Source organism: Rhodnius prolixus, unplaced genomic scaffold (genome assembly GCF_049639745.1).
Source record: "Rhodnius prolixus isolate KJV_2025 unplaced genomic scaffold, Rpr scaffold_5, whole genome shotgun sequence".
NCBI lineage: Eukaryota > Metazoa > Arthropoda > Insecta > Hemiptera > Reduviidae > Rhodnius > Rhodnius prolixus.
This window is the reverse complement of record NW_027411624.1, coordinates 34,192,411-34,217,690: the sequence shown is the minus strand read 5'-3', so window position 1 is coordinate 34,217,690 and position 25,280 is coordinate 34,192,411. Positions and strand designations below refer to the sequence as shown.

At 32.8% G+C, this 25,280-nt stretch overlaps 1 protein-coding gene across 1 annotated transcript in view; it reads left to right on the top strand.

Moving 5' to 3' along the window:
- The first annotated feature begins 4,181 nt into the window (after window positions 1-4,181).
- The window catches only part of LOC141458138 (CCR4-NOT transcription complex subunit 6-like), a 506,547-nt gene continuing 485,448 nt past the window's right edge, over window positions 4,182-25,280 (top strand). The window contains exons 1-5 of the mRNA XM_074135730.1: window positions 4,182-4,187; window positions 4,973-5,135; window positions 7,224-7,352; window positions 8,349-8,535; window positions 9,955-10,130. Of these exons, the coding sequence (XP_073991831.1) occupies window positions 4,182-4,187; window positions 4,973-5,135; window positions 7,224-7,352; window positions 8,349-8,535; window positions 9,955-10,130 (661 nt within the window). The remainder of the gene's footprint in view (window positions 4,188-4,972; window positions 5,136-7,223; window positions 7,353-8,348; window positions 8,536-9,954; window positions 10,131-25,280) is intronic.

Here is a 25,280-nt window from a genome sequence, read left to right as displayed (position 1 = left end):
CGTTACTAACAAGCAATTTTGAACATGAATGAGTGAGAGCAAAGGCCATAGATTTGTCTCCTTATATTGATTGAACACTGTAACTCCATCTGTAATCAGTTGGATGCATGCAGCGAATGCCACAGGCTGGAAAATATCATTAATTTAATGTCGAAGCAAGCTTGTTTTTGTTCATTCTAACGGGTTTCGAGGCTTTAGAATTTTCGTGATGGAATCAAGGAAAAGAGACTTCCAGTTAAATATCTGGTAAGGTGGCAGTGTCTCTGATGCTTTAAAAGAGGATGTCATTTTTATAGTCATGATGATTCAACTTGAACCAATGGCTAATAACCTGTCAGAATGAAAAAATACGAGCACGCTCTGAAGGAATGAATCATTGTCGATTTAATTAGTAAAATATAATATTTAATCATAGCTTAGATGAATTAAATAAAACCATTATTTTTATGAAACTGAACATAAAAGAGCAGACAGATATTTCTGTAACTTATGCCAAAATCAGATTATTAAAGTAAATTAAATTTGCAGGGACAAATACAATAAGCAACGGTCTCCTCCAAGACAACAATATTTGAAAGTAAAAGATAGTACAGTTCAAACTGTGCGGTGTGTGTCCCTCATAGGATAATTAAAGAAGAAAAAATAGAAAATATCTGCTACATTTACCAATAATTTCTTATTTTCTTATTCTAAAGTTTGGAGTTTTTGTTTTAGTTCAGATCAAAGGAAAAAGTAAAAAATGTTTGCAAGTTACACAAGAATTTCTTTATTTGTAACTTCCAGAGTTCCATTTTCATGCTAGTGCTTGATGATACACATTAGGGCGCCTAGTTTTCAAAATAGAAGTTCAGAGTAAAGGAAAAATTTGAAAATCTTGGCTAGTTATATTAGAATTTCCTTATTTGTAACTTTCAGAGTTCCATTTACATGCCTGGCTTCTATCATACACATTAGGTCGCCTAGTTTTCAAAATAGAAGTTCAGAGTAAAGGAAAAATTTGAATATCTTGGCTAGTTATATTAGAATTTCCTTATTTGTAACTTTCAGAGTTCCATTTACACGCCTGGCTTCTATCATACACATTAGGTCGCCTAGTTTTAGAAATAGAAATTCAGAGTAAAGGAAAAATAAGAAAATCTTGGTTAGTTATACAAGAATTTCCTTATTTGTAACTTCCAAAGTGCCATTTTCATGCCAGTGCTTGATGATACACATTAGGTCGCCTAGTTTTCAAAATAGAAGTTCAGAGTAAAGGAAAAATTTGAAAATCTTGGCTAGTTATATTAGAATTTCCTTATTTATAACTTTCAGAGTTCCATTTACATGCCTGGCTTCTATCATACACATTAGGTCGCCTAGTTTTCAAAATAGAAGTTCAGAGTAAAGGAAAAATTTGAATATCTTGGCTAGTTATATTAGAATTTCCTTATTTGTAACTTTCAGAGTTCCATTTACACGCCTGGCTTCTATCATACACATTAGGTCGCCTAGTTTTAGAAATAGAAATTCAGAGTAAAGGAAAAATAAGAAAATCTTGGCTAGTTATACAAAAATTTCCTTATTTGTAACTTCCAAAGTGCCATTTTCATGCCAGTGCTTGATGATACACATTAGGTCGCCTAGTTTTCAAAATAGAAGTTCAGAGTAAAGGAAAAATTTGAAAATCTTGGCTAGTTATATTAGAATTTCCTTATTTATAACTTTCAGAGTTCCATTTACATGCCTGGCTTCTATCATACACATTAGGTCGCCTAGTTTTCAAAATAGAAGTTCAGAGTAAAGGAAAAATTTGAATATCTTGGCTAGTTATATTAGAATTTCCTTATTTGTAACTTTCAGAGTTCCATTTACACGCCTGGCTTCTATCATACACATTAGGTCGCCTAGTTTTAGAAATAGAAATTCAGAGTAAAGGAAAAATAAGAAAATCTTGGCTAGTTATACAAAAATTTCCTTATTTGTAACTTCCAGAGTTCCATTTTCATGCCAGTGCTTGATGATACACATTAGGTCGCCTAGTTTTCAAAATAGAAGTTCAGAGTAAAGGAAAAATTTGAATATCTTGGCTAGTTATATTAGAATTTCCTTATTTGTAACTTTCAGAGTTCCATTTACACGCCTGGCTTCTATCATACACATTAGGTCGCCTAGTTTTAGAAATAGAAATTCAGAGTAAAGGAAAAATAAGAAAATCTTGGTTAGTTATACAAGAATTTCCTTATTTGTAACTTCCAGAGTGCCATTTTCATGCCAGTGCTTGATGATACACATTAGGTCGCCTAGTTTTCAAAATAGAAGTTCAGAGTAAAGGAAAAATTTGAAAATCTTGGCTAGTTATATTAGAATTTCCTTATTTGTAACTTTCAGAGTTCCATTTACACGCCTGGCTTCTATCATACACATTAGGTCGCCTAGTTTTAGAAATAGAAATTCAGAGTAAAGGAAAAATAAGAAAATCTTGGTTAGTTATACAAGAATTTCCTTATTTGTAACTTCCAGAGTTCCATTTTCATGCCAGTGCTTGATGATACACATTAGGTCGCCTAGTTTTCAAAATAGAAGTTCAGAGTAAAGGAAAAATTTGAAAATCTTGGCTAGTTATATTAGAATTTCCTTATTTGTAACTTTCAGAGTTCCATTTATACGCCTGGCTTCTATCATACACATTAGGTCGCCTAGTTTTAGAAATAGAAATTCAGAGTAAAGGAAAAATAAGAAAATCTTGGCTAGTTATACAAGAATTTCCTTATTTGTAACTTCCAGAGTGCCATTTTCATGCCAGTGCTTGATGATACACATTAGGTCGCCTAGTTTTCAAAATAGAAGTTCAGAGTAAAGGAAAAATTTGAAAATCTTGGCTAGTTATATTAGAATTTCCTTATTTATAACTTTCAGAGTTCCATTTACATGCCTGGCTTCTATCATACACATTAGGTCGCCTAGTTTTAGAAATAGAAATTCAGATTAAAGGAAAAAATAGAGAATCTTAGCTAGTTATACAAGAATTTCCTTATTTGTAACTTCCACAGTTCCATTTACACGCCTGGCTTCTATCATACACATTAGGTCGCCTAGTTTTTGAAATAGAAATTCAGAGTAAAGGAAGAATAAGAAAATCTTGGTTAGTTATACAAGAATTTCCTTATTTGTAACTTCCAGAGTTCCATTTTCATGCCAGTGCTTGATGATACACATTAGGTCGCCTAGTTTTCAAAATAGAAGTTCAGAGTAAAGGAAAAATTTGAATATCTTGGCTAGTTATATTAGAATTTCCTTATTTGTAACTTTCAGAGTTCCACTTACACGCCTGGCTTCTATCATACACATTCGGTCGCCTAGTTTTGGAAATGGAAGTTCAGAGTAATGGAAAAAATAGAAAATCTTTGCTAGTTATACAAGAATTTTTTTATTTGTAACTTCCAGAGTTCCATTTTCATGCCAGTGCTTGATGATACTCATTAGGTCGCCTAGTTTTGTAAATAGAAGTTCAGAGTAAAGGAAAAAATTGATAATCTCGGGTAGTGTTACTAGGAATTCTTTGGTTTCATTTTTCACCTTTGTAATATTTCTAACTTTTTTAATGCACATTAGGTGGTCTAGTTTTTCTTTATAAAATGTGGAATAAGGGAAACTTTGCTACTTTTAAAAGTAATTCCTTATTATCTTTGTCTCTAATTCGTTTCTTATGCTCTTGCTTGATTATAAACATGTCTTCGGTTTAATTTAGTAGTAGAAGTTCTTAAAATGGGGTGAAAATTTAAATTGTTTGTTAATTAAACCAGAATCTTTGTATTTCTTTGCGTGGATTGGATAGTACACAGTAGGTGGGCTTATTTAGATTTTAGTGCTTTATTAAATTTAAAATAAAGGTAAATTATTATAGCTTTTTTTTAGAATTTCTTTTTTTTCTATATCTGAAATTCGATTGTTAAGCCAGGCCTAAATGATATTTAGTAGGAGGACTTCTTTTAGGAGTATGAATCCGAAAAAATGAAAACTTTTCGCAAGATTTACTTGAAATTATTTATTTTCTCCTTTTAACTTTTTATTTCCATCCTTGGTTTGATTATGTCTCTTTCGTTCAATAGTTTTTGATGTAAAGGTTCTGATAAAAAAAGAATTATAAAGATTAATCGCTACTTTTACTAGGGATTCCTTAATTTCTCGTTTTGGTCGAGGACATGGATGTACAGATTAGATCAGCTTGTTTTAAAAGTTAGAAAAAAAGGACATACTGGAAATCTTAGCTAGTTTTACAATAAATGCCTTAGTTTTTCCTTCTAATTTCCATTTATAATTTTTTGATTTAAGACATTATATGACATTTCTAATGATTATTTATGAAGTCTATGCTTTAAAAATGCTCATATTACTTTCATTTGTTAAGGAGGTTTAAGTAATTTCATAAATAAAAATTTCTTGTAATGCATCTTAGCAGATTCTTTTGTGTTTTCATGAATTAAGCAATATTTGCTGATTCAAACTGAAGGAATAAATGAAAGAAAAATAGTTTTCATTCTCCTAATAAAATTACCATAAGTATTTATGTAGAAACCATAAGTTTCTTTTAATAGTGCATCTTGCATTTGCAAGTGATTAACTTATTAATTATATCGAAATAAATGTTCGTTCAGTAATTACATTGCATTATTCTTTATGGAATAGTAAATTAATCTAAAAAACCCTTTTTTTGGCGCTAAGAGATATTTGATGGAGAATCTGTTAAAGAATTATTTCGCTTGTGACGTGTAGGCTTATATGTCCAATACAACTACAGTCATTTAATTTTTGAATTAAATCTACTTTAAATTAAAAATAAATGCAGTTAAAAAAATAACTACAAAATATTTCCATAAATCAGATGCTGAGCAATTAAAAAAATTAATAAATAGTCCCAGAGTTTAACAAAAATGTTAGCGGTGCTTAGTTGTAGAATTGCCTGGAAGATGGTGCTCGCGTATTGGACTTGTAGGTTAGTGTTTTCCAACGGGAGATTTCTTTGGTGAGTGCTAGTTGGCCGTGGGTTTTGTGTTCCTTCTTTGCTGTGGTTTGTTTACTTGCGTGTAAACTCGGTATTCGTGTTAATATCTGCAACATTTTTAAACCATCTTTTGAATCCCTGGAGGTAGATGAAGGTAATGCATAACAATAACATTAACTATTAGTAGGAGCGAATTCTTTATTTGGGCAAGTGTTTGCACCTTCTTGCTGCTGCTTTGTACTCATATTGCTATTATTTAAGTAGAAAATTGTATGTATGGGGATCCAATATGAGTATCTAATATGAGTGCATATCATACAATAATTTTAATTAGTTTGTTTGCATCTTGTGTATACTACGAAGTTCATAGGATGTCGGTACTCAACAGTTGGGTTAAGAAAATGCAAACCAAGCTACGCACTGCTTTTGTGAAATTACTTCTTCTTTGACATATACTTTTTTGGGTCAAAAAAAATGGTTGAATTAATGATATCAACGAGAACAAAATATGGAAAGGTACCTCCTCCCCCAAACTAACCTTCTCTATCAGGTTTTATTGCATCAATGATTTTGATGTAAATATTGAATTTTGGTGATTAATAATTGAATAAATTTATGTGTCTGAATTCATTGCAAGATTCAAAAATAAATATTGATCGGTTATTTTGCTAATATTATGAGAAGACAAAAATATAATGATTGTTTACACTTTGAATTCATTTCTATGTTAGGTGGATAATTGTTTTTAGTGATTAAAGTATATAAAATCAGGTTTATAAGTTCATTGAATACTTCTCCAGTCAGTGTTTTAACTTAGTTTTAAATCAAAAAGTTCTCTCTAAAGAAAGAGAGTAAAGTATAGCACATGGGTACCCTTACATAGAAATAAGTCATCCAAATATCATTCATAATGAATATTTATAAGCGTTAAGATGAATAAAGTAAAATCCTGATCTAAAAAAATTCTGCTCTTCATTTTTTTTCTTGTTTTTTGGATCTGGACATTTGTCTAAAACGTTTAAAATAAAAGAGCCTAATCTTTTTTAAAAAAAACTGTTAAAAATAGTATATATAGACATTAAAATAGTTACTAAACGGTTAAGAAACAAATTATAGTGAAAAATAGAAGGGGATTGTGTAGTTTTGTTTTAATGTCTTGAAAAATGAAACAAAAACGTTGGACTTCATGTAGGATTAAACCCTGCTCTGCAAAATGTTTGTATCAGTGTAGTTAGTAATTTTTGTTAAAGCAGAAATATTCATTAGGTTGATCTAGAAACTAACAATAACGTATATACGATAGCAGACTGAAACTTCAAAATTGCTAGAGTTTTGAAATCTAAATGGCTCTATTTTTTAATAATTTAAGTTTCTCGTATTCTTAAAGATTTAATTAATCATTCGTAGCACTAGTAGGTCTTTTATCATACTATTCTGTTATCTCCAAAACAGATCTGTAACATAATGAAGTTATTTAATAAAGTGGGGTGTATTTTCAAAATTATTCATTAGGTACCAGAACAATACACTTGTGGTTGATAAAGTAAACATTGAAATTAAACTTGTTGACATATAAAATTTCAATAAACAATCAGCTCTTTATGATTTTAAGGAATTAATTTGAAATTGAGAAATGTTCCAGAAAGAAATTTTTATATTTGAACGGCTAGAAGTAATGATTATGATAAATGAGCTATTGGGATGTCTTTTTTATTAGCACATTGAATCTAACTTGCATCTTTGAGTGAAGGTAAAGAATTACACGACAATTCCATGATTTGTCTGCTGATCTTGATTTATATTATTATAGAGTTGATATATATTATTTTTAATTTTTGTATTCTTTCAATAAATGAAATATTGGAATAAATGTGGAGATCTTGATTGAATCATGATAGCAGAGTATGAATTATTTATTTCCTTAGTACTTAATACATATTTGGGATGTTCTGCAGCAATTTCTTTTTAATGAAGAATCCCATGATATTTTTTATCAGTCTTACAGTATTTTGAATGAAGATCTTTCACACTACCTCAGGTTTATTGTTAGATATATCGCTCCTGTTAAAAAAAACCACCAAAATAGATCTCCTACTCGTTAAGCATAATAAAAATATTGATAAATTGTATCTAAGCTTTGCTATCATGAATTTATTTCTTGATCTGCTGTCTTCATAAGTGAAACAAAAACGTTGGACTTCATGTTTACATTTTTATAATTTTTTTGTTGTTTAAATTTCAGTTTATACAATGTCGCGGATGCAGAAAAAGGAAGTGGAAAATGTTAATTCAAGGCGAAAGCATACAATCATGTCCCCAGAGGATGCAGCATCAGGCAAGAAAAGTACTTGGGCAGAAATGGAGATAACAGGTATAACTAATTTTGTCTCGATATTTTGAATAATATTTTAACACTGCTTTTAAACAGTCTAGCCTATACATCTTTTTGAAATTCAATTTCACATATTTATTGTGAGGTTATCTGAGGAGCCTACTCCATTTAATAGGAAACCCATGTCAAAATAAATTCAAGAATGGTAGCATATGTAGTTTATTTGCTGGTGGTTTTATTGCAAAGATTTTAGAACCAGTTCAACGCTCATATATTCCATTAAACGTCGAGGAAAACTTCTGGGAGCTCTTCTATTCCTATTCTTCGTGGGAGGGAATAGTAGAGCATTCGCCTTAACCTGCATTAGCTCTTGTCAGTTTGCTCAAGATATATTTTTCTTCTGGAAAAACAAACTGTCATTCATTTCCACATTGGTCTACTTCTTTCGCCCTCCTTACCTGAGTAAATTGATATCCAGATATTGTTATTTAAGTGTGAAATTTCTCTTTTTTTAATTAAGATGCAACAGAAGAAAAAATATTTTTTTTTTTAGCTTTGGGCCACTCATGGTAAATAAATGTTTTAAAAATGTAATTGACTGAAATTTATTTATTGAAATCCTTGAAAAGTTGTTCATAGAGGATGTGCAATAGCCTTTGTGGAGTCTGTGGGATATTCTAGGCTAAAAACAATAATGGTGGTTTCGAATTTTCCTCCATCATTTAAGTTTTATTTTTCACTTTAATGTATAGAATTGGACATTCATGCAATTTATACATTATTCTTATAGACGTCATAAAATTTCACATTATGCGTTAAAAAAAAGAAGCAAGAAACCTCTCTCTCAAAAAAAGCATGAAGTGTGTAGGTATTTCTTACCATTCACCGGATTTCTGATTTGAAAAAAGTACTTCATTGTTGATCTATATTTATGGATTCAATATTAATTCAATTTATTTATTTTTAGTGTATTTAATTCTTAATTGTATATTTTATTTTTAATTATAAACAAAAGATGTATTTTTTTTTTTGTAGGGGCTGTACGGAACCTGGGTTCTGCGATGTGGTCATGGACACACTTGACTAGCCTCTATATGAACGATAATTGCCTTAGCAGGCTGCCATCTGATATCGGTAGGCTAGTAAATCTGCGACAATTAGATGTCTCTTGCAATAAATTACGTAGTCTACCCGCGGAACTTGGGGAACTCATCTACCTCAGGTAATTATAATTGAATAAAGAGGATTGTGAGAATTGTGTTCCATGATATAAACTCTCTAGTAATCATAATTGAGTGCTAAGGGCTAATAATGAAATACAAATTCACTTATTAAAGAAATTCTGTGTAACTATAGTATGACAGAAGAAATTTTGATAGTTGTCCATTTATTCATGGTTATATTCCATAGAATGGGGCCATAAAATGCTTTACCTTAGTCCGTTGTGGTGCCACCACCTTCAATCCTGTTTGGTTATCTATACCTAGAAGGTTACACTAGAAAAGTTCGAAGGCAAGGGTTTGAACGTACTTGACACTGTTAATTGCAGGAAAGAAGAAGTCGTTTGGATTTAAGGATACGAGAAGTATACAAACAAAAGATTACGAACAATAAAATATGCTTCAACTTGGAAACAATCTTTAAAAGCTTTCGAACTTAAGACCACACTGACATTGCAGAATAAACCACACACTAATGAAGATAAATAAATTGAATGAAACTTCTCACATTAAATTTACGAACATGTGGCTTGCTTGTACTCTACTGTTTAGAGTTATTTACTTTTTTAAGATTTTATTTATTTACGAATTAAGTAATTAGAATTCTATGTTTGTAAATATTTAATTGTAACAGTTATTATTTTCCAGTACAAATGTACTAGGTAATAAAGTGTTCTGCCGTTTAAAATTCGCGAGTCTTCCTCGCTGAATGTGCAGTCTAAATTTACTATCCCAAAACATTACTTATACGCAAAATTTCATTAAACTCTTAAATATTTCACCAACTTTGTTTAACTATTTTCACAAAAAGTACTTTTCAAATAACATACATTCTAAGTAACCCACTTACACTGTGTAACCTCCCTCCCACAGTCTGTTATTGTAGTGTGTGAAAGAAACATATGTGGAAGTCAGGTTTTCTGAATAAAATTGATTAATCAATCTGTAATAATTGATGATAATATGAACCCGGTCTGAAATTTAAAAAGTATGCGTGCTACACGAATAAAATCAACGATATCATTAAGCACAGCCGATCCAACTGCATTTACAAAGTTGCAAGTCAGTTCTATCTTGATGAATATAAAAATTGATTTGAAAACAAAAAGCTAATTGTCTTACTTGGTAATGGTTAAAAAAATTAGGGAGTTATATTTATAGATTGATTACCTACTTTCGAGTTATTTTGGAGTTGAGGCAATTTTGTTATGAATTTAAATAGCCAAAATTAAAAAGATTTTTAATGCTACTACTTTACTGCTAAGTAAATGTTTTTCATCTTACAAGTGATTATCTGTTTTGGAGAACTAAATTAATTGGTGGCAATTAGTTTTCCGTTTATAATTTTTAATGTTTAAAAATGCATTTTTAATTGACTTTTTTTAAAAATAAGTCTGTAAGTAATATACATTTAATTGCAGGGAGTTGTTGCTGAACCATAATCAGCTTCGAGTTTTACCATACGAACTTGGTAAACTATTTCAACTGCAGGTTCTCGGACTTAATGGTAACCCACTCAGCAAGGAGTGTCTCAAACTCTATCACGAACCGAATGGGACCAGCAAGCTCATCACCTACCTCCTAGACAGTTTACAAGGTAAGTGATAGTATATTATTTAAATTTGCCAAAAAGCGTTTTTTTGTTTATGTGCGTTTCTCATCATTATATACGAAAGAACTTAAGTTACATGAATAAGTGTCGTAAGAATCATGAAAACACTAAACGGAACCAAAAGCAATAGCAAAACAAAGTTGTTGTTGAATGTGTTTACTTATGTGCTTGCGAGATCTGATTATTCCGCCCAGACTTTTTCATTTTCTTCCAATCTTTTTTGTTTCTTCTAAAATTTCTAGCTTTCCATCAGCTTCAGGATTATTAATTGCTTGTAGCGTTGTTGACAGTTCAGTCAATAATAAAGCAGATCTAAGTGAACATTGAATGTGTTTTTTGGGGATACTTATCTCCTCCACACATACTCATTTAAACTTGAAACTAATCCGTAAAACTTCATTTTTAAAACAAGCATCATTTTGTTCCTGAATTTTCTCTTTTGGAGATTGAAAATTTTCAATTTATCTGTGAAGAAAAAAGTATTTAATCTCTTGAGGTTAAAAGTAATCACTGGTTAAAATTAATTACGGATAAAGTTGCTTTGTACTTATAACTAGCAAAATGTTAGTTAGTGAAATAGTTTAATTTTTTCTGAGATTGTAATGCTATTTACTGTCAGCATAATTGTCATTAATAAAAAAATTATAAAGTAATCAGATCTTTTTTAATTTTGAACATCTTTTTATTAAAATATTATGATTATTTTATGGGTAAAATAATATTTATTGCAAAGAAATTGTTAATGCAAGCCTGTACTCGAATTAGTAATAATATAGTTTAACTTTCTTGTTCAATTCTGTTCAAAACTATTTCTGTAGAAGTTTTCATAAGAATTGGAATTGGAAAAGTGTTTCAATGTTTATGTTGTCGTTTGAGTAAACTGCGTCCACTAGAATGTTCTACTAGAATTATAATTTGATACCTACCTTAAATTGTGCAATTATTGTTAGACGTATTATTGCTTTCACAATCATCTTTTAAGTTTCAATATTGCAGTAGCATACTTGTTTACCCAATGATGTATATGCAAAACTTTTCGTATATTGTAGATCATGGACGTTTTAGTTATTATTTCTTATCTAATAACATTGTTTCGTTTGCCTAGTTGAGAGTACAAGGCACATAGAGCAGGCATTCTCCAAAATAGTTTGCTATAGACTCTGCGCACTTAACATTCCATGTGTAGCCTTGAGGCTGTTGAATTTACTTCTTTATGGTGAGCAAATGGCGAGCCACTCACTGGTGCAACAAGATCAGCGCTACAAGATTCCTTAAATCTTTTCTGCTCCATTTGATGTTCTCCAAAAAAAGAATTCTTTGGCTACAAAAATCTCTTCGTTTGAGCAAAGAGTTTGCGCCATCTTGTAATTCCCATTCACTAATTTTGGCAGCCCACTTGCTCTGGTTGTACTAGGCTTTCGAAAGGTTTAGAAGAGCACACCTTCGCCAATTCATCTGCTTTTTCATCTCTAGATATCCTAGAATCTAGGAAAGGCTTACTACTTTCGACCTAGTTCATTAAATCTTCTACATTCCTTTACCAGCTCTGATGAATGCTCTCATTTGTCCAGTGCTTTTAAAACTGACGGTTTGAGATAATTCTTATTCCATTAACCTGTTTCCTAGTTACCTCTGCCGAATAAACAACATCCCCATTCCTTACCGTTTATGAAACAGATTAAGATTCTTGATTTACCATCTGTTACTTGCTTAAGTCTTACCTTATAATTTCAATTGACGTTCTTACTTTTATTAACCAAGTATGTTCTAGATAAAAGAATAGGGTCTAAAACATTTGATCAAGTGGGAAAATCTGGATTTATCTTCGCACTTAACATTTGATTGATGTAAGACAGCTGATACTGAACAATTTTGAGAGATGGATTGACTCTACTGTTTGTTGGTTGCAAAAAAAATTGTTGCATCTTTAAAGTATGCAATAGTTCAAACTGGAAAGTCCGCTATTCTCATTTTAGCTGTGGCAATTTTACTCAAAATAGATTAGTGCTGAAAATATTAATTATTAAAGTTGATTTGGATGATCAAGGAACTGTTCTTTGGTTCAGTTTAATAGGAATTAGCAAGAAGGAACTCTAAAGATTTCAATTCCTTAATTGCCATGAAAACTAAATTTTAATTTAATCCAATCTTGGCTAATCTTTATTTTAAAGAAAATCGAATGAATTATACCAGCATATTATTGTAAATATTAAACAAAAATGCTAGTGTGTGTTTAAAGTGCTTACCTTTCTTCTATATTTTAACTTTGTTCTGGGAATCAAACCATTTATTGAATTTGAGTCATATTCAAACAAATTAGATTGTTTATTCTTTTGGAAGATTTAAAAACATAAGAGAATGCATTAAATTTTTGACCTATTTAAATAAAACAACAATGATATTAACTATTTACAATTATGATGAATTGTTTTATGATGAATTATATTTTGCTCGGTATAAAATAATTAAGAAGAAACTTAAAAATAGTGTTTTGTTTTCAATGTTTGGTCTTGCAATTCTTGACTCAATGATATTGCTAGTTCAATGAATTAATATTTGATCTTTGACTAAGTTGAATAATTAAAACTTTTGATATTGCTCTGCATAAATTTGGAGTTCTCTCCGGCTATTTAAAAATCATACTATTGTACTGTTTAGTTTAGAATGGTAATCAGGTTTTGCTTATGAGCAAAGAAGTGAACGGTTATTCTGGGAATAGTTTTATTTATTTTTTATTTATTACTGTTCTTTTTTTACTTATTTTTTATTTTTTATTACAATTAATATATCAAGCAGGATTATTTATTTTCTTAGTGCCTTGGTTGTTCGCCTATTTGCTTTGGAGGCGATGTCTCAAATCCATGTTGGTGTTCCCTGGATGCACTTGCTTGAACTTAAATATGGGAATAATCCCGTCAGATCTAGGGGGAAATTAAAATAAATAAATTAAAATAATTTGAATGTTGTACTGGGTAGACAGACAGTCTTATAATTGTTAAATGTTCTTACTATTGTAATTTTTTGAAGAATTAATTTTTGTAGCATTTGGTTTCTCAGAGAAAAAAAAACTTTTATGGTCTTTTAGTCATCTCAATGTATGCTGAATTTTGAGTTTAAATGTTGCATCTAAAATAATCGGTCCACTTTGTTTATTTAAATCTAAAATTTATTTTTTGTATTTACTTATTCTTCGTCAGTTCATTTAATGAATAGAGATAGTTGTTATTTCAATATTATTGTTTGTTTAGATGTTATTGTTTTTGCATAATTTATGTGCTTACGAATTTATTGTAATCTGTGCTATTCGTTTTGTATTGAATTCTTTTCTTCCCCCTCTTAATGAATAAAATTGATCGATTATTCTTTTGGGCCTTAAAAAGTGGGTCTCCTATTGGTAGGAAATTGCCGGACGAGTTATTTTTTAGTTTTACTAATTTAACTCTGCATCCAATGTCCTTACTGTTTTACCCGCACTTCAGCTTATCGACTGGGCCTTTGCCTCCAGATATATCACTTCGCTTGGTTAACAGTCTCCACGATTTGATCTTATATAGTTGTCAAGTTTCATCTAGTAGTACAATTCTGTTTTGCCCAGTTCTGTTGATTGATGTTCGACTCCTTGGACTAAATCCGTTACCTCCGCATTTTTTTTTTCCTCAGATCATCTCCTCCATAACTGTGCTGAAATATCTTTCTTTCGTAAGTTTGCAAAGCCTTTTATTTATAATTTAGGGTTTGGGAAAGCTCGTGTGTGATAAGTGTTAGCATCAAACTAGCCATTTAGGTTTAAATCAATTGTAAAAGAACAATATTATGTACTATGAAAAATGCTAGCTCTTAATTCGCTTGCTAATTTCAGTTTGCAATGCCAGCAGCGTACTGTTGTACAGTTTTGTGGATATATCGTTATCTATAATGGTGCCCACCTTGTGCCGCGCATTACATGCTTTCATCGTTTATCCCTGAGCCCAGTTTTACGGTGTTTTACCATAAGTTTAAGGTAGATATTTTTTCCACATCTTTTAATGATCTCTCTCTCTCTTTGTATTTTTAACCACAAAATCAGTACCGACTTCCAGAATTTTATCACAATATCCAGAAGGTAAACGTTAAACGTTTTTACCTTGTAGGTTATTGAGAGAACATTGTACTTGGAACACTAGTTAATTTGTAGAAAATTAAATAAAACTGCATTATCATCATAACTGTTGATGATATACTCGTAGCTCACATTATACATATGATATACATTAAACTTCACAAACTTTTTTTATAATACCCTGAAGAAGGTAATAAGAATTACCGAAACGTTGGTATAAAGCAAAAAAGTTGTTTTTATTTAAGACCGCACCTCGATATTCACCAAAAATCATTTATCAACAACGGTCGAAAAAACAATAACCATTATTTCCTAAGTGTGAGGAGCAATTAGTTAATTAAAGAATTAGTTTTGATCTTCATTATTTATTATCTGGAACAAAAAAAAAGATATCAATGAATTTTGGATTATATATTTTCTTAATTTAATTTCAGGCACGGTTAATATTCAACAACTAAATCAAGTTTAATTATCTCTTGCCATATTTTAATTATGTATATAAACATTTATTGAAAGCTTTAAGTTTAGTAGTTTGTAATAAACATTTAATAAGAGCGACTTTGAATGGCAGTTCAAAGTTACTTTGTATAAACTGTCATATCTTAGATATAACTATTCTGTGTTTACTGTTAGTGGAAAATTTGATGCATTTGCAAGGTACCTGTCTACAGTATCAACCTAGATAACGTCAAGTATCAACCGAATAAGTTGGTTAGAACTTAGTTAGGTGAACTTATATCTTTTAACGTAAAATAGAAAGGTTTATAACTGAATGTAGTCTATACAATATTCAGTTTGATATAAAATCTTTTAACCTGTACTTACTTAAACTTATCTTAATTACTTTAATATAATCTTACCTATTTTAGTTTTGCTTTAATCTGCCAAAATTTAATGAATTTTCATCGAATTGATCGGCGGTAAAACCTCAATCGTTGGGTACTTCCGTAATAGTTTCTTATGTACACAATAAAAGGTTTAATGATTGGTTTAAGTTACAGAATCGCGTGGCCAAAGCTACCCTTTTTTTTGGAAAGAGGACCCTAGCCCAGGGGTCAGCAACCAGCGGCTCGCGAGCCGCATGCGGCTCCTTTATCCAAATTTTGTGACTCTTCTGCCTGTCCAAAATAAATTTTATATTTCAATTTTATTAAAAAAAATGAAAATTTCATTTATTAAAGTAAAGATATTCTTTCAAAAAGAATTTTAAATTGAGATTTGGTTTGAAATTGAATAGAATTATATTAAAATACAGTTCGTAATTATAAAAGACATTTTCATTCGAATAAAGGTTTAGTTATTATTTATTTGTTTACAAATTTACTTTGCAATAGATGTGAAAATAAATATATAAAATAGTCAAAGTTGGGTGTTTTTCAATGTTACGCTTTTTCGTGCAGTTTTTGACGATCAACCCTTTTACCACTGTCCTACCGGACAGTGTTAAAACATTTAAATGTTATTAAATATTATAAAATAATAATTTGTGAATACAAATGATCTACAGAGTTTATTTACTCTATCATCATTGCGGCTCTTGGTAAGATTTATTAAAATTATTTAAGGAGAAATGGCTCTCTACTTAAAAGAGGTTGCGGACCCCTGCCTAGCCTATTTGTCTTCTACTCTGTGGCCACTTCTAGGCATTAGCAAGTCTTTCTAACTTTTACTCTTGAAAGTTGTGAGTCCATTATTTGGCTTTGTTTCAGATTACATACTTGTTTTTACTAAAGTTCCGATCTGCAAGTGGTTTTCTATTCAGGTGTGTTAGATAAATGTAGTGAAATTAAATGTAACTTACAAAATTAAATTTTTAAAATTCAATTCTGCTCTCCATACTGCTCTCTCGACTAGCTCTGATCCTCTTGTACTTGTACTGTCACTCGCCTCCTCTGACATCCCTAATACTTCTCGCCGACTGAACCACCAGTGGCCCCACGACTTCCTTGCAGTCTGAAGACCTAAGTTATTACTCTCCTCTCTCCTCCTCGTATTCTCCTCCCCACATTCTCCTCTCTCCTATAGAGAGAGCAACCGCTGGGTAGCTTCTCTCCTCCTGCTCTTCCCGCTCCAATTCATCTCATTCACCTCCATCTACATATTGTATATATTTATACAGATTGTAAATTACAAAATAAATTTAAAAATAAAAAATTCAATTTAAAACACTTTTTAAATTTTAAGTCATCAGAAATAGAATTCTTAGATTCGTATCTAAGGTTTTATGGTAGCTAAGGTCCCTACATATTTATAACATAAACAGGTCAGTTCCTCCTGTTTAAGATTTTAATTTTAACAAAAACTCCCTTGTTTAAACTTACGGTAAGGCTCCTAAATGCATCATTTATCTAGGAGCAAACCCATCTTAAATACCTTTAAGAATAGGGTATTTAGGCAAGACATAGGATGTTAATCATTTTCCAACTCTCTCTGAAGTTACACAGTACGCATTATAATATAGGCCTTTTCTCAGTCGCATGAAATTAAGGGTTGGAAAGCTTCCTCCTCCCCTTGCCTTAATTACATTTCTAATAAGATTTAAATTTTCAACCCTTATTCTAGCCGTCTAATTGAGCACAAAGTGTGACATCATTATGGTGACTTCACGCCTGTGCTTTTATTAAAATATAATAAGTTGGATCCCATTTTACATAGTTAATTCTGTCTTACGTAATAATCAATCAGGAAATACAGAGACTTTTGTTAATCTTTTAACGGAAATGGTAGAAATCTGTATGTGAACACTCACCCGGTTTTTTTCTTGCCCTAAGGTTCTAATTCACAAATTCTCCTTCCAACTCCTAATTTTTTTGGGTTATATTTAATACTTATGACGTTGGAAGGAATCTATTCACCCTCCTCCTCTATCTTAGAAGTACCCTTAATCGACTAATAGTTGTTTGTGGGTTTCAAATGACTATACTAAGTCTAAATAAGATCTTAGGGAACGTTATTTTGATATACGAGGGTCGTTTGAAAAGTCCGTGCAAAAATAAAAACTACTTAATTTTTGGGGGTAAACCTTTTTTATTTTTCAACATAGTCTCCTTTTAGGCTTATACACTTCGTCCAACGCTGCTCTAGTTTGTTGATCCCTTCCGAATAATAGGATTTGTCCAAGTCTGAAAAATAGCCATTCGTTTCTGCAATCACCTCCTCGTTTGAATAAAATCTTTTTCCCGCCAGCCATTTCTTCATGTTGGGGAACAAATAATTGTCCGAGGGTGATCCACAGTGACGAAACGACGCTTAAAGTCCTGCGGATTCTTCTGGAACAGCTGCAAACCGTCCTTGCAACACTTCACACGATTTCATTTTTGGTCAAGCGTGAGCAATCGCGGCACCCATCTTGCGGATAGCTTTGTCATGGTCCAAATGTTGATGCAAAATATTATGTACCCGTTCATTCGAGATGCCCACAGCACTAGCAATCTCACGCACCTTCACTCTTCTGTCATCCATCACCATATCATGGATTTTATCAATGATTTCTGGAGTAGTAACCTCAACAGGGCGTCCAGAACGTTCAGCGTCACTTGTGCGCATATGGCCACTCCGAAAATTTTGAAACCACTTATAAACTGTTCTAATCGAAGGTGCAGAGTCACCATAATGTTTATCAAGCTTTTCTTTAGTCTCCTGAGGCGTTTTGCCTTTCATAAAGTAGTGTTTAATCAACACATGAAATTCTTTTTCGTCCATTTTTTGAAAAGCACTCGACTTCCTCGATTCAAACGAATGCCAAACACAAAGAAATAGACCGATCTGGCTGAAACTTGGTGTGTGTTCTTCCAAGAGATGCTACTAACTAAACATAACCTCGATACGCGCCAGTAGTGCCATCTCTCTCATATTGCACGGACTTTTCAAACGACCCTCGTAATATTGGAAAATTAATTCAGTCAAATGTACGAGGTGTGGCTATTAAATAACGAGACTGATGCTGTAAATCATTTAATTTTAAATGTATTTAATTATTATCACCTTCAATATTCACCCCTCCCCTGTCTCTACAACGCTCCTTGCGAATTTACCATTGTACGAAACGGTGCTTTTAAAGCAGATTTGACTTTGGAGAACAGATAAAAGTCACATGGGGCCAGATCAGGCGAATAAAGGCGGATGGCCTAAAACTGGGATGTTGTACTTGGCTAGAAACGTCTTGGACAGACAATGCAGTGTGAGCCGGCGCGTTGTCTTGATGGAGAACCCATGCATGACTTGTTCTTCTACAAATCGGATCATTTTTTCCTTACTCTTTCATGGAGTTGAGCAAGCACCTCACGGTAGTAATGTTGATTAATTGTAATCGATATTTTCATCCGTTTTGGACGTGGAAAGGCGATCCGGGCGGTTATCATCTCCGACGTCTTCTCCGCCATCTTGGAAACGCTTGAACCACTCAAAAACTTGCGCATGTGATAAACATTCATCGCCATCAGTACCATTAAATTTCTTCTTCGCCATAAACTTCTTTTAATAAAAGATAAGTTTCAGTAACGGTTTTACCCAGTTTCATGTGAAATTTCACGACAATTCGTTGCTCTACTACATGTGTAGTCAATGTTTTCGACAAAACGAAACTAACACCTCTTACAACACAAACGACGGTTCCGGTCAGACAGATTTCTCTACAAACACGTGAGACGTTGCAATCGAAAGAGAAGGCTTTACGCTGCACAGCTGTCGGTCGTTAGGATTTAGCAGCATCAGTCTCGTTTGCTGCAAACTGTGGTAGTAACTATGGAAAATAATAGATTTTAACCTTCAGATTTTTTTTTTTAATTTTTATTTTTAAATTACGTTGGATACATTTTAATTTTTAAAAAGCACTTTTCCGCACTCTGGAAATCTTCAAAACAGATATTACCAGTGAGAATCCATAATAAAAAGAAAAATCTGAACCATTTCCAATATCTTCTCTTACGTTTTCCAAAAAAGAAAATTGGGCAATATTTGCTCCTACATCATTTTAAAAATAAATTCCTGTAAAATCTGTTTAATAAAACCTCCTGGTTTTATTCTCCAAGCTTTTAGAATTTTTAATTTGACCATCGTTTCAGTTCAAGTTTGCCCAATCTTACGAGCGCAGAAATAATTCGACTGCATCAAGAATGTTTTCCACTCGCTCCCAATTTCCTGGTTGGTTAGTTAAATTGCATCCATTCATTTTACCACTCCAATTACCAGTAATGAGGTTATAAATTAATTACTGCTGTCTTTACACTGAATTAACATCTCTAGAAGTTTTAATTAGGAAATATTGGTGGTAAATTGAGAGTTACGCTCTAATTTTAGGAGACTATACTTTGTACAGGGCTTAGAGGATCAGGCCAAGTAAAGTATGGCGAATAATTTGGTGCCCCGACTTAATTCTGTTAATTTGGATTTTTTTTTTTTTTAAATTATTCATGTAGTCTGTCTGCAGGTTCTTTCCTTTTTCCACTTTCCCAAATTGGGTGCATGACTGTGTACACTCCAGCTCCAAACTCCATATTAATGTGAATCTCCAGATTATTCAAATATAGTGTTGCGCTTTTAATGACGAGATCACAATTACCCATCTCATAATATAACCCAGAACTATTGATTAAAAGTTCAGTTATACACCCTTCCTCTTTGTAACATGAAATTTAGTGTGCAGCCATTTTAGATAGGTGACTTTTTTTTTCTCTTTTTTTTTTGGTTCTGTCTCGAGTCATCTAGAACAGGATGCAGCAGATGTGTGAATCCAGTTCTGCAGTTGTGTGTGACCCTCGCCAGCTGTCAGGAACTGGGTCATCGTCCCCTCCTCCTATTTATTTACACTGCAAATTAACATTCTTTGTAACTTATAATGCAGATTAAAAATTGAATTTACAATTCTCTCAGTGCTCCAATTGTTTGAAGTCATTTTCCTATTGTTATTACTGGAAATTACGTTCCATCTCCTGACATTAAATATTTTTCTGAGCCAGTATATTGGATAATTTTAACTGTGTTTAGCTATCCTCTAAAGTGCTACTTCTGGAACAATTTACATTTGCATTGTCTCTATAAGCATTACAGATGTTTTTTTTTATATTTTGGTCGCTGGAAAAATGACTGGTTTACTTCGTATTCTCTCACCCAGCTGATGGGCGTCATTTTTTATTGACTCTTTTTTCTTGAGTGTTGGTAGTCAGATGTTTACTAGCAAGGATCTAATTTTTGAGGTTTTTTGTCTTTGTTTGGGCCAATGTCTTTAATGAATAGCAAATTACGTCTCAATTTTTATTTATCTATTACTATTTTTTTTTTTTTCTGGCGCATCAACAGCTGAGGTTATTAGCGCCCAGAGCTTTTTCCAGTGCACTGCCGGCTTCCGGACAGTGTTCTCTCGTTACAGACAACACTGTCCATCACCGGACAGTGAGCTGTAAGAAGCTCCTAGGAAGAGAAAATCTAAGGGTCAGCTGCTGGATTCGAACCCGGGACCTCCGCGTGGGAGTCCAGTATGCTAACCTCATAGCTAATCTCTTCCCTATCTATTACTATTATTATTATTTTTATTTAATAAAACTTAAGTACTAATTTAAGGCACCAGTACCGCATAATTAATCATTTTACTTGTCTCCAACAAGGAGATCACTGATAAATTCAAATTCTTGAAGCGTAAAAACATTTTCCAAGGCATTTTACTTAGATTGTCCTTAATTGAACTATAGTAATAGTTATTTTTTATTAATACCACGACCTTTGTCTTAATATATTTGTTTTTCAATAGTATATTCCAATTTTATAAATACACTTTGTAAGACGTTTTTACAGAAATACGAGGGTCGTTTGAAAAGTCCGTGCAAAAATAAAAACTACTTAATTTTTTGGGGTAAACCTTTTTTATTTTTCAACATAGTCTCCTTTTAGGCTTATACACTTCGTCCAACGCTGCTCTAGTTTGTTGATCCCTTCCGAATAATAGGATTTGTCCAAGTCTGAAAAATAGCCATTCGTTTCTGCAATCACCTCCTCGTTTGAATAAAATCTTTTTCCCTCCAGCCATTTCTTCATATTGGGGAAGAAATAGTAGTCCGAGGGATCCAAGTCTGGAGAATAGGGGGGGGATGTGAAACGAGTTGGAACCCTATTTCCATTAATTTTGCGACCACAACTGCTGAGGTGTGAGCTGGTGCGTTGTCGTGATGGAAAAGGACTTTTTTGTGGGCCAATCGTGGGCGTTTTTCTTGCAGCTCGGTTTTTAAACGGTCCAATAACGATGAATAATATGCACCTGTAATAGTTTTACCCTTTTCCAGATAGTCGATGAGGATTATTCCTTGCGAATCCCAAAAGACAGTCGCCATAATCTTTCCGACCGAAGGAACGGTCTTCGCCTTTTTTGGCGCAGATTCCCCCTTGGTAACCCATTGTTTAGATTTTTCTTTGGTCTCAGGAGTGAAGTGATATATCCATGTTTCATCCACAGTGACGAAACGACGCTTAAAGTCCTGCGGATTCTTCTGGAACAGCTGCAAACCGTCCTTGCAACACTTCACACGATTTGAAAATCACTCGACTTCCTCGATTTAAACGAATGCCATATACAAAGAAATAGACCGATCTGGCTGAAACTTGGTGTGTGTTCTTCCAAGAGATGCTACTAACTAAACATAACCTCGATACGCGCCAGTAGTGCTATCTCTCTGACTTTGCACGGACTTTTCAAACGACCCTCGTACTTCGCAATTATATTGAACAAAACCATACAAAGTATTTAGTAGTTCCACTTCCTCGGCCATTTAAACATCACCATGAGAAGTATGAGGGACACTTCCTTAATTATACCTTGTTCACTTTCGTTTAGTTTTCATGTGTTGTTTTTAAAAGGATGTTTGGAGGTTGGCTGCTTTATTTCTGGCCTGACTTTTATTTTATATTTTCCTTTTTTTCTTAAGAGTATGCAAATATGAAGGTTAAATGTTTTATTATTTTTATTTGGGCATTATAATTTCTAAATATTACGGTTTAATTGTCTTGTGTGATGTAGACATCTTATATTTTTAAATTAAATTTGTTTAATGTTCCTATGAAGTTTATGAAGTGTAAGGATCTAAACACTCTATCCTTTTTATAGATTATAGATTTATTAAATTGCATGAAAATGTAGCCCGTTTGAATTTACTCTCCAATGAATATCAGGAATTTATAGGCGTTACAAATAAGTATAATCTGTTTCTCCACACAAGACTTGAAAAAAATAAAACTAAACAGACGCTATCGACAACCTGAAAAGACAACAAAAGACTATTTTAGAACCAATCTCAGCGTATGGGATAAAGCTGTGTGGTTCAACCAAACGCACCAATCTACAAGGAATTGAATATCTACTATCTAAAATACTTTGATCCATAGTAAAAGCCCAATTTCATGTCTTTAATCAGACTATACATACAGGATCTTAGCATACCTTTTATCTACGAAATCGCCAAAACACGATACAGGAAACTCCACTTCCACCTACCCAAATCACACGCAAATCCTCTAGCTCAAAATCTTTCTTCTAGAACTCTTCCTGACAACCCAACAAGACCATCTTAACTGTGGCCTCGGGATCTCCTCTCTTGTGAAGAGATTGACTTAATAATAGTAAATGTAGTTTATTGTCAAAAGCAATTGGTTCTGATTATCCTAGTATTAAAACTGTCCAGGTAGGTCAGTTATAAATATAAGGGGTGATCGTCTGGAAAAAGCGAAAAAGTTGAACAACACCCAACATTTCTCTTTTTCTATAAAAGATAAAATTCCCAAATTTTCTTTAAAATATTAGAGCAAATCCTCCTTTATAACCATACATATATACAAAAGTTTTTCATTGAATTTACAAAATCCTTATATTTTCGATGATAATAACATTATTTTGATGAAAATTGTATTCAAGGTTAGGAGGACAGCTTTTAGGATTGAATTTTAGAGTATGGGAGAAATGTGAGCGAGTGCAGTTTGTGCAATCTGGGTCAAGTAGAGGATGTTTATCACTATGTATTGCCGTTTGTCCAGTTTTAGGAGAGTTTAGAATTAGATCTTTTGGGACGAAGCAGTTAAATAGACCCCAATTTTTTGAGTATCTGATTGGTAGGGATTGGATTCAGCTTAATATGTTTTATTTATGCGTAGGTAGACATCGGAAGTTTATAGTTGGACGATGCCCATGCATTTGTATTCTGTATGGTATTATTTGGATTATTTTTTAGATATTTTTTTTTTACAGACGCATCGACAGCTTGGTCATTTGCGCCGTATTATTATTATTATTATTATTATTAATATTATTATTAAAAGAAGTGAGATAAAGTAAATATTAATTAAATTTCTCGGCCCATTATTATAAAAGTTTGAACAATGTAGTGTACAGGTGAGCTCAAAGAGAATGAGGAATGAGAAAGCATGATGTGCAGCTTTCGCTAGTATGAATAGAGTGTAAAGATTAATGTACGGATGTAGAGCTGGCTTGACACTGAACGCTGAAGCGATAAAGGTCGTTGGGATGAAGCTAGGAGATTGTATACGAAGTAGGTTACTTACTTTCTTGATAACCTATATGTGCAAAGATCCTCTCTACGCAGTTTCCCTTGGAAAATGTGCACAATGTGGTAACAGAAGCAGGAGGTTATAGTGTTCTTCTTCTCCTTTAATACCAACTGTCAGCAAAGTTTGTGGTGACTGTATCGTCTATTGCGTGAGGCTGTGCGACTCATTATCTCTCTTTCCGTCTCCCTCCTCCTTTCTTCTCCACATTGTGTCCCAGCATGATCCCAGGTCATCATTAACCTTGCATAATGCACAAGAACAAACTTTCCTTGTCTACTTACAGTTCTTCTATCAAGATTTGCTCTTTATGATCAACTCTGGTCCTAACTATTTACTAAAAGTAAGATCATTCCACTTCCTTCTGTCTTTCCGGTCGACTGGGAGTTCCTTTCCGTTTATTTTTCCGTGGAAATATATTTTAATATGGTTCCGTGTTCATCCGGTCTATTATTCCAATGCAATATTAAGGATTTTTAAGTAACTTACGAAGGTCATTGCATAAATGAATAGATAAATGTAAAGGTGACACTTAATGCAGGGAATTGGAACATTTATAAGTGTTAGTTGGCAACCTTGCAAACTTGTTTAATTAATATTTACATAAAAATAACCTTTAAGGTCTCCTAGTTACGATGGGGTGTCCCCTCAAAGAAAAGTACTTTTGAAGAGCAGCATTCTGTGATCGGATTTAGTTTTACTACCGGACAGAAATATGCTCTCTAATGTGCAAACAGTACGGCTCAGTAGTTGTATGAACCGTTGGTGGAAAAAGTTAAAAAATTGGCCTCAAAAGTGTGAGCGACGTGCATACGCTCCGGAAGTGGCCATGTTCCCATTTTCTGTAATATCACTTCAACATGGTCGTGAACAAAGTCAAGCCCGCGCTAATGAGGAATTGTCCGAACGGGGTGGCAGAGGGGAAAGGCGCGCTTTTGTTTCTTCCTCTTCAAGACAACTTTCTATCTCAAATACGCTTCAATTGCTGCTGGAAACTATTGTAAAGAGGGTTTTAGGAGCTCCTAACTCATCCTCCTGACAGCCTTGATCTTGCCTCTGCGGATTTTTATCTGTGTTTTGGTCCAATGAATGAAGCTTGGTGTGATATTAAGTTTAACGGCAACCAAGAGGTAAATCTATTTATTAAATGAACAAAACTGGCTTTAAGATCGAGATAAAGAATTGTTCACTGAGGAGGATAAGGAGACTCGTAAGAAGATGGGACAATTGGATCAGAAGTTGGTAGGGATTACGAGGAAAAATTCGCAGCTGATTTCAGCATTTCTGGTGCCCAACTATTTGTCTGTTTAATTGTTGGATGTTTTTCGTAATTTGATGGATAAATGCGAAGTTAAGGACAACCTTTTTTTTACTTCTCTTCTTCTATTTTATGGAAAAATTTCTATTTAATTCTATAAAAGAAATGGAATAATAAATTCCAAGTTTTACACTTAAATATTTAGTTAAACAAACTGTCTGCAGTTAGTAATTAA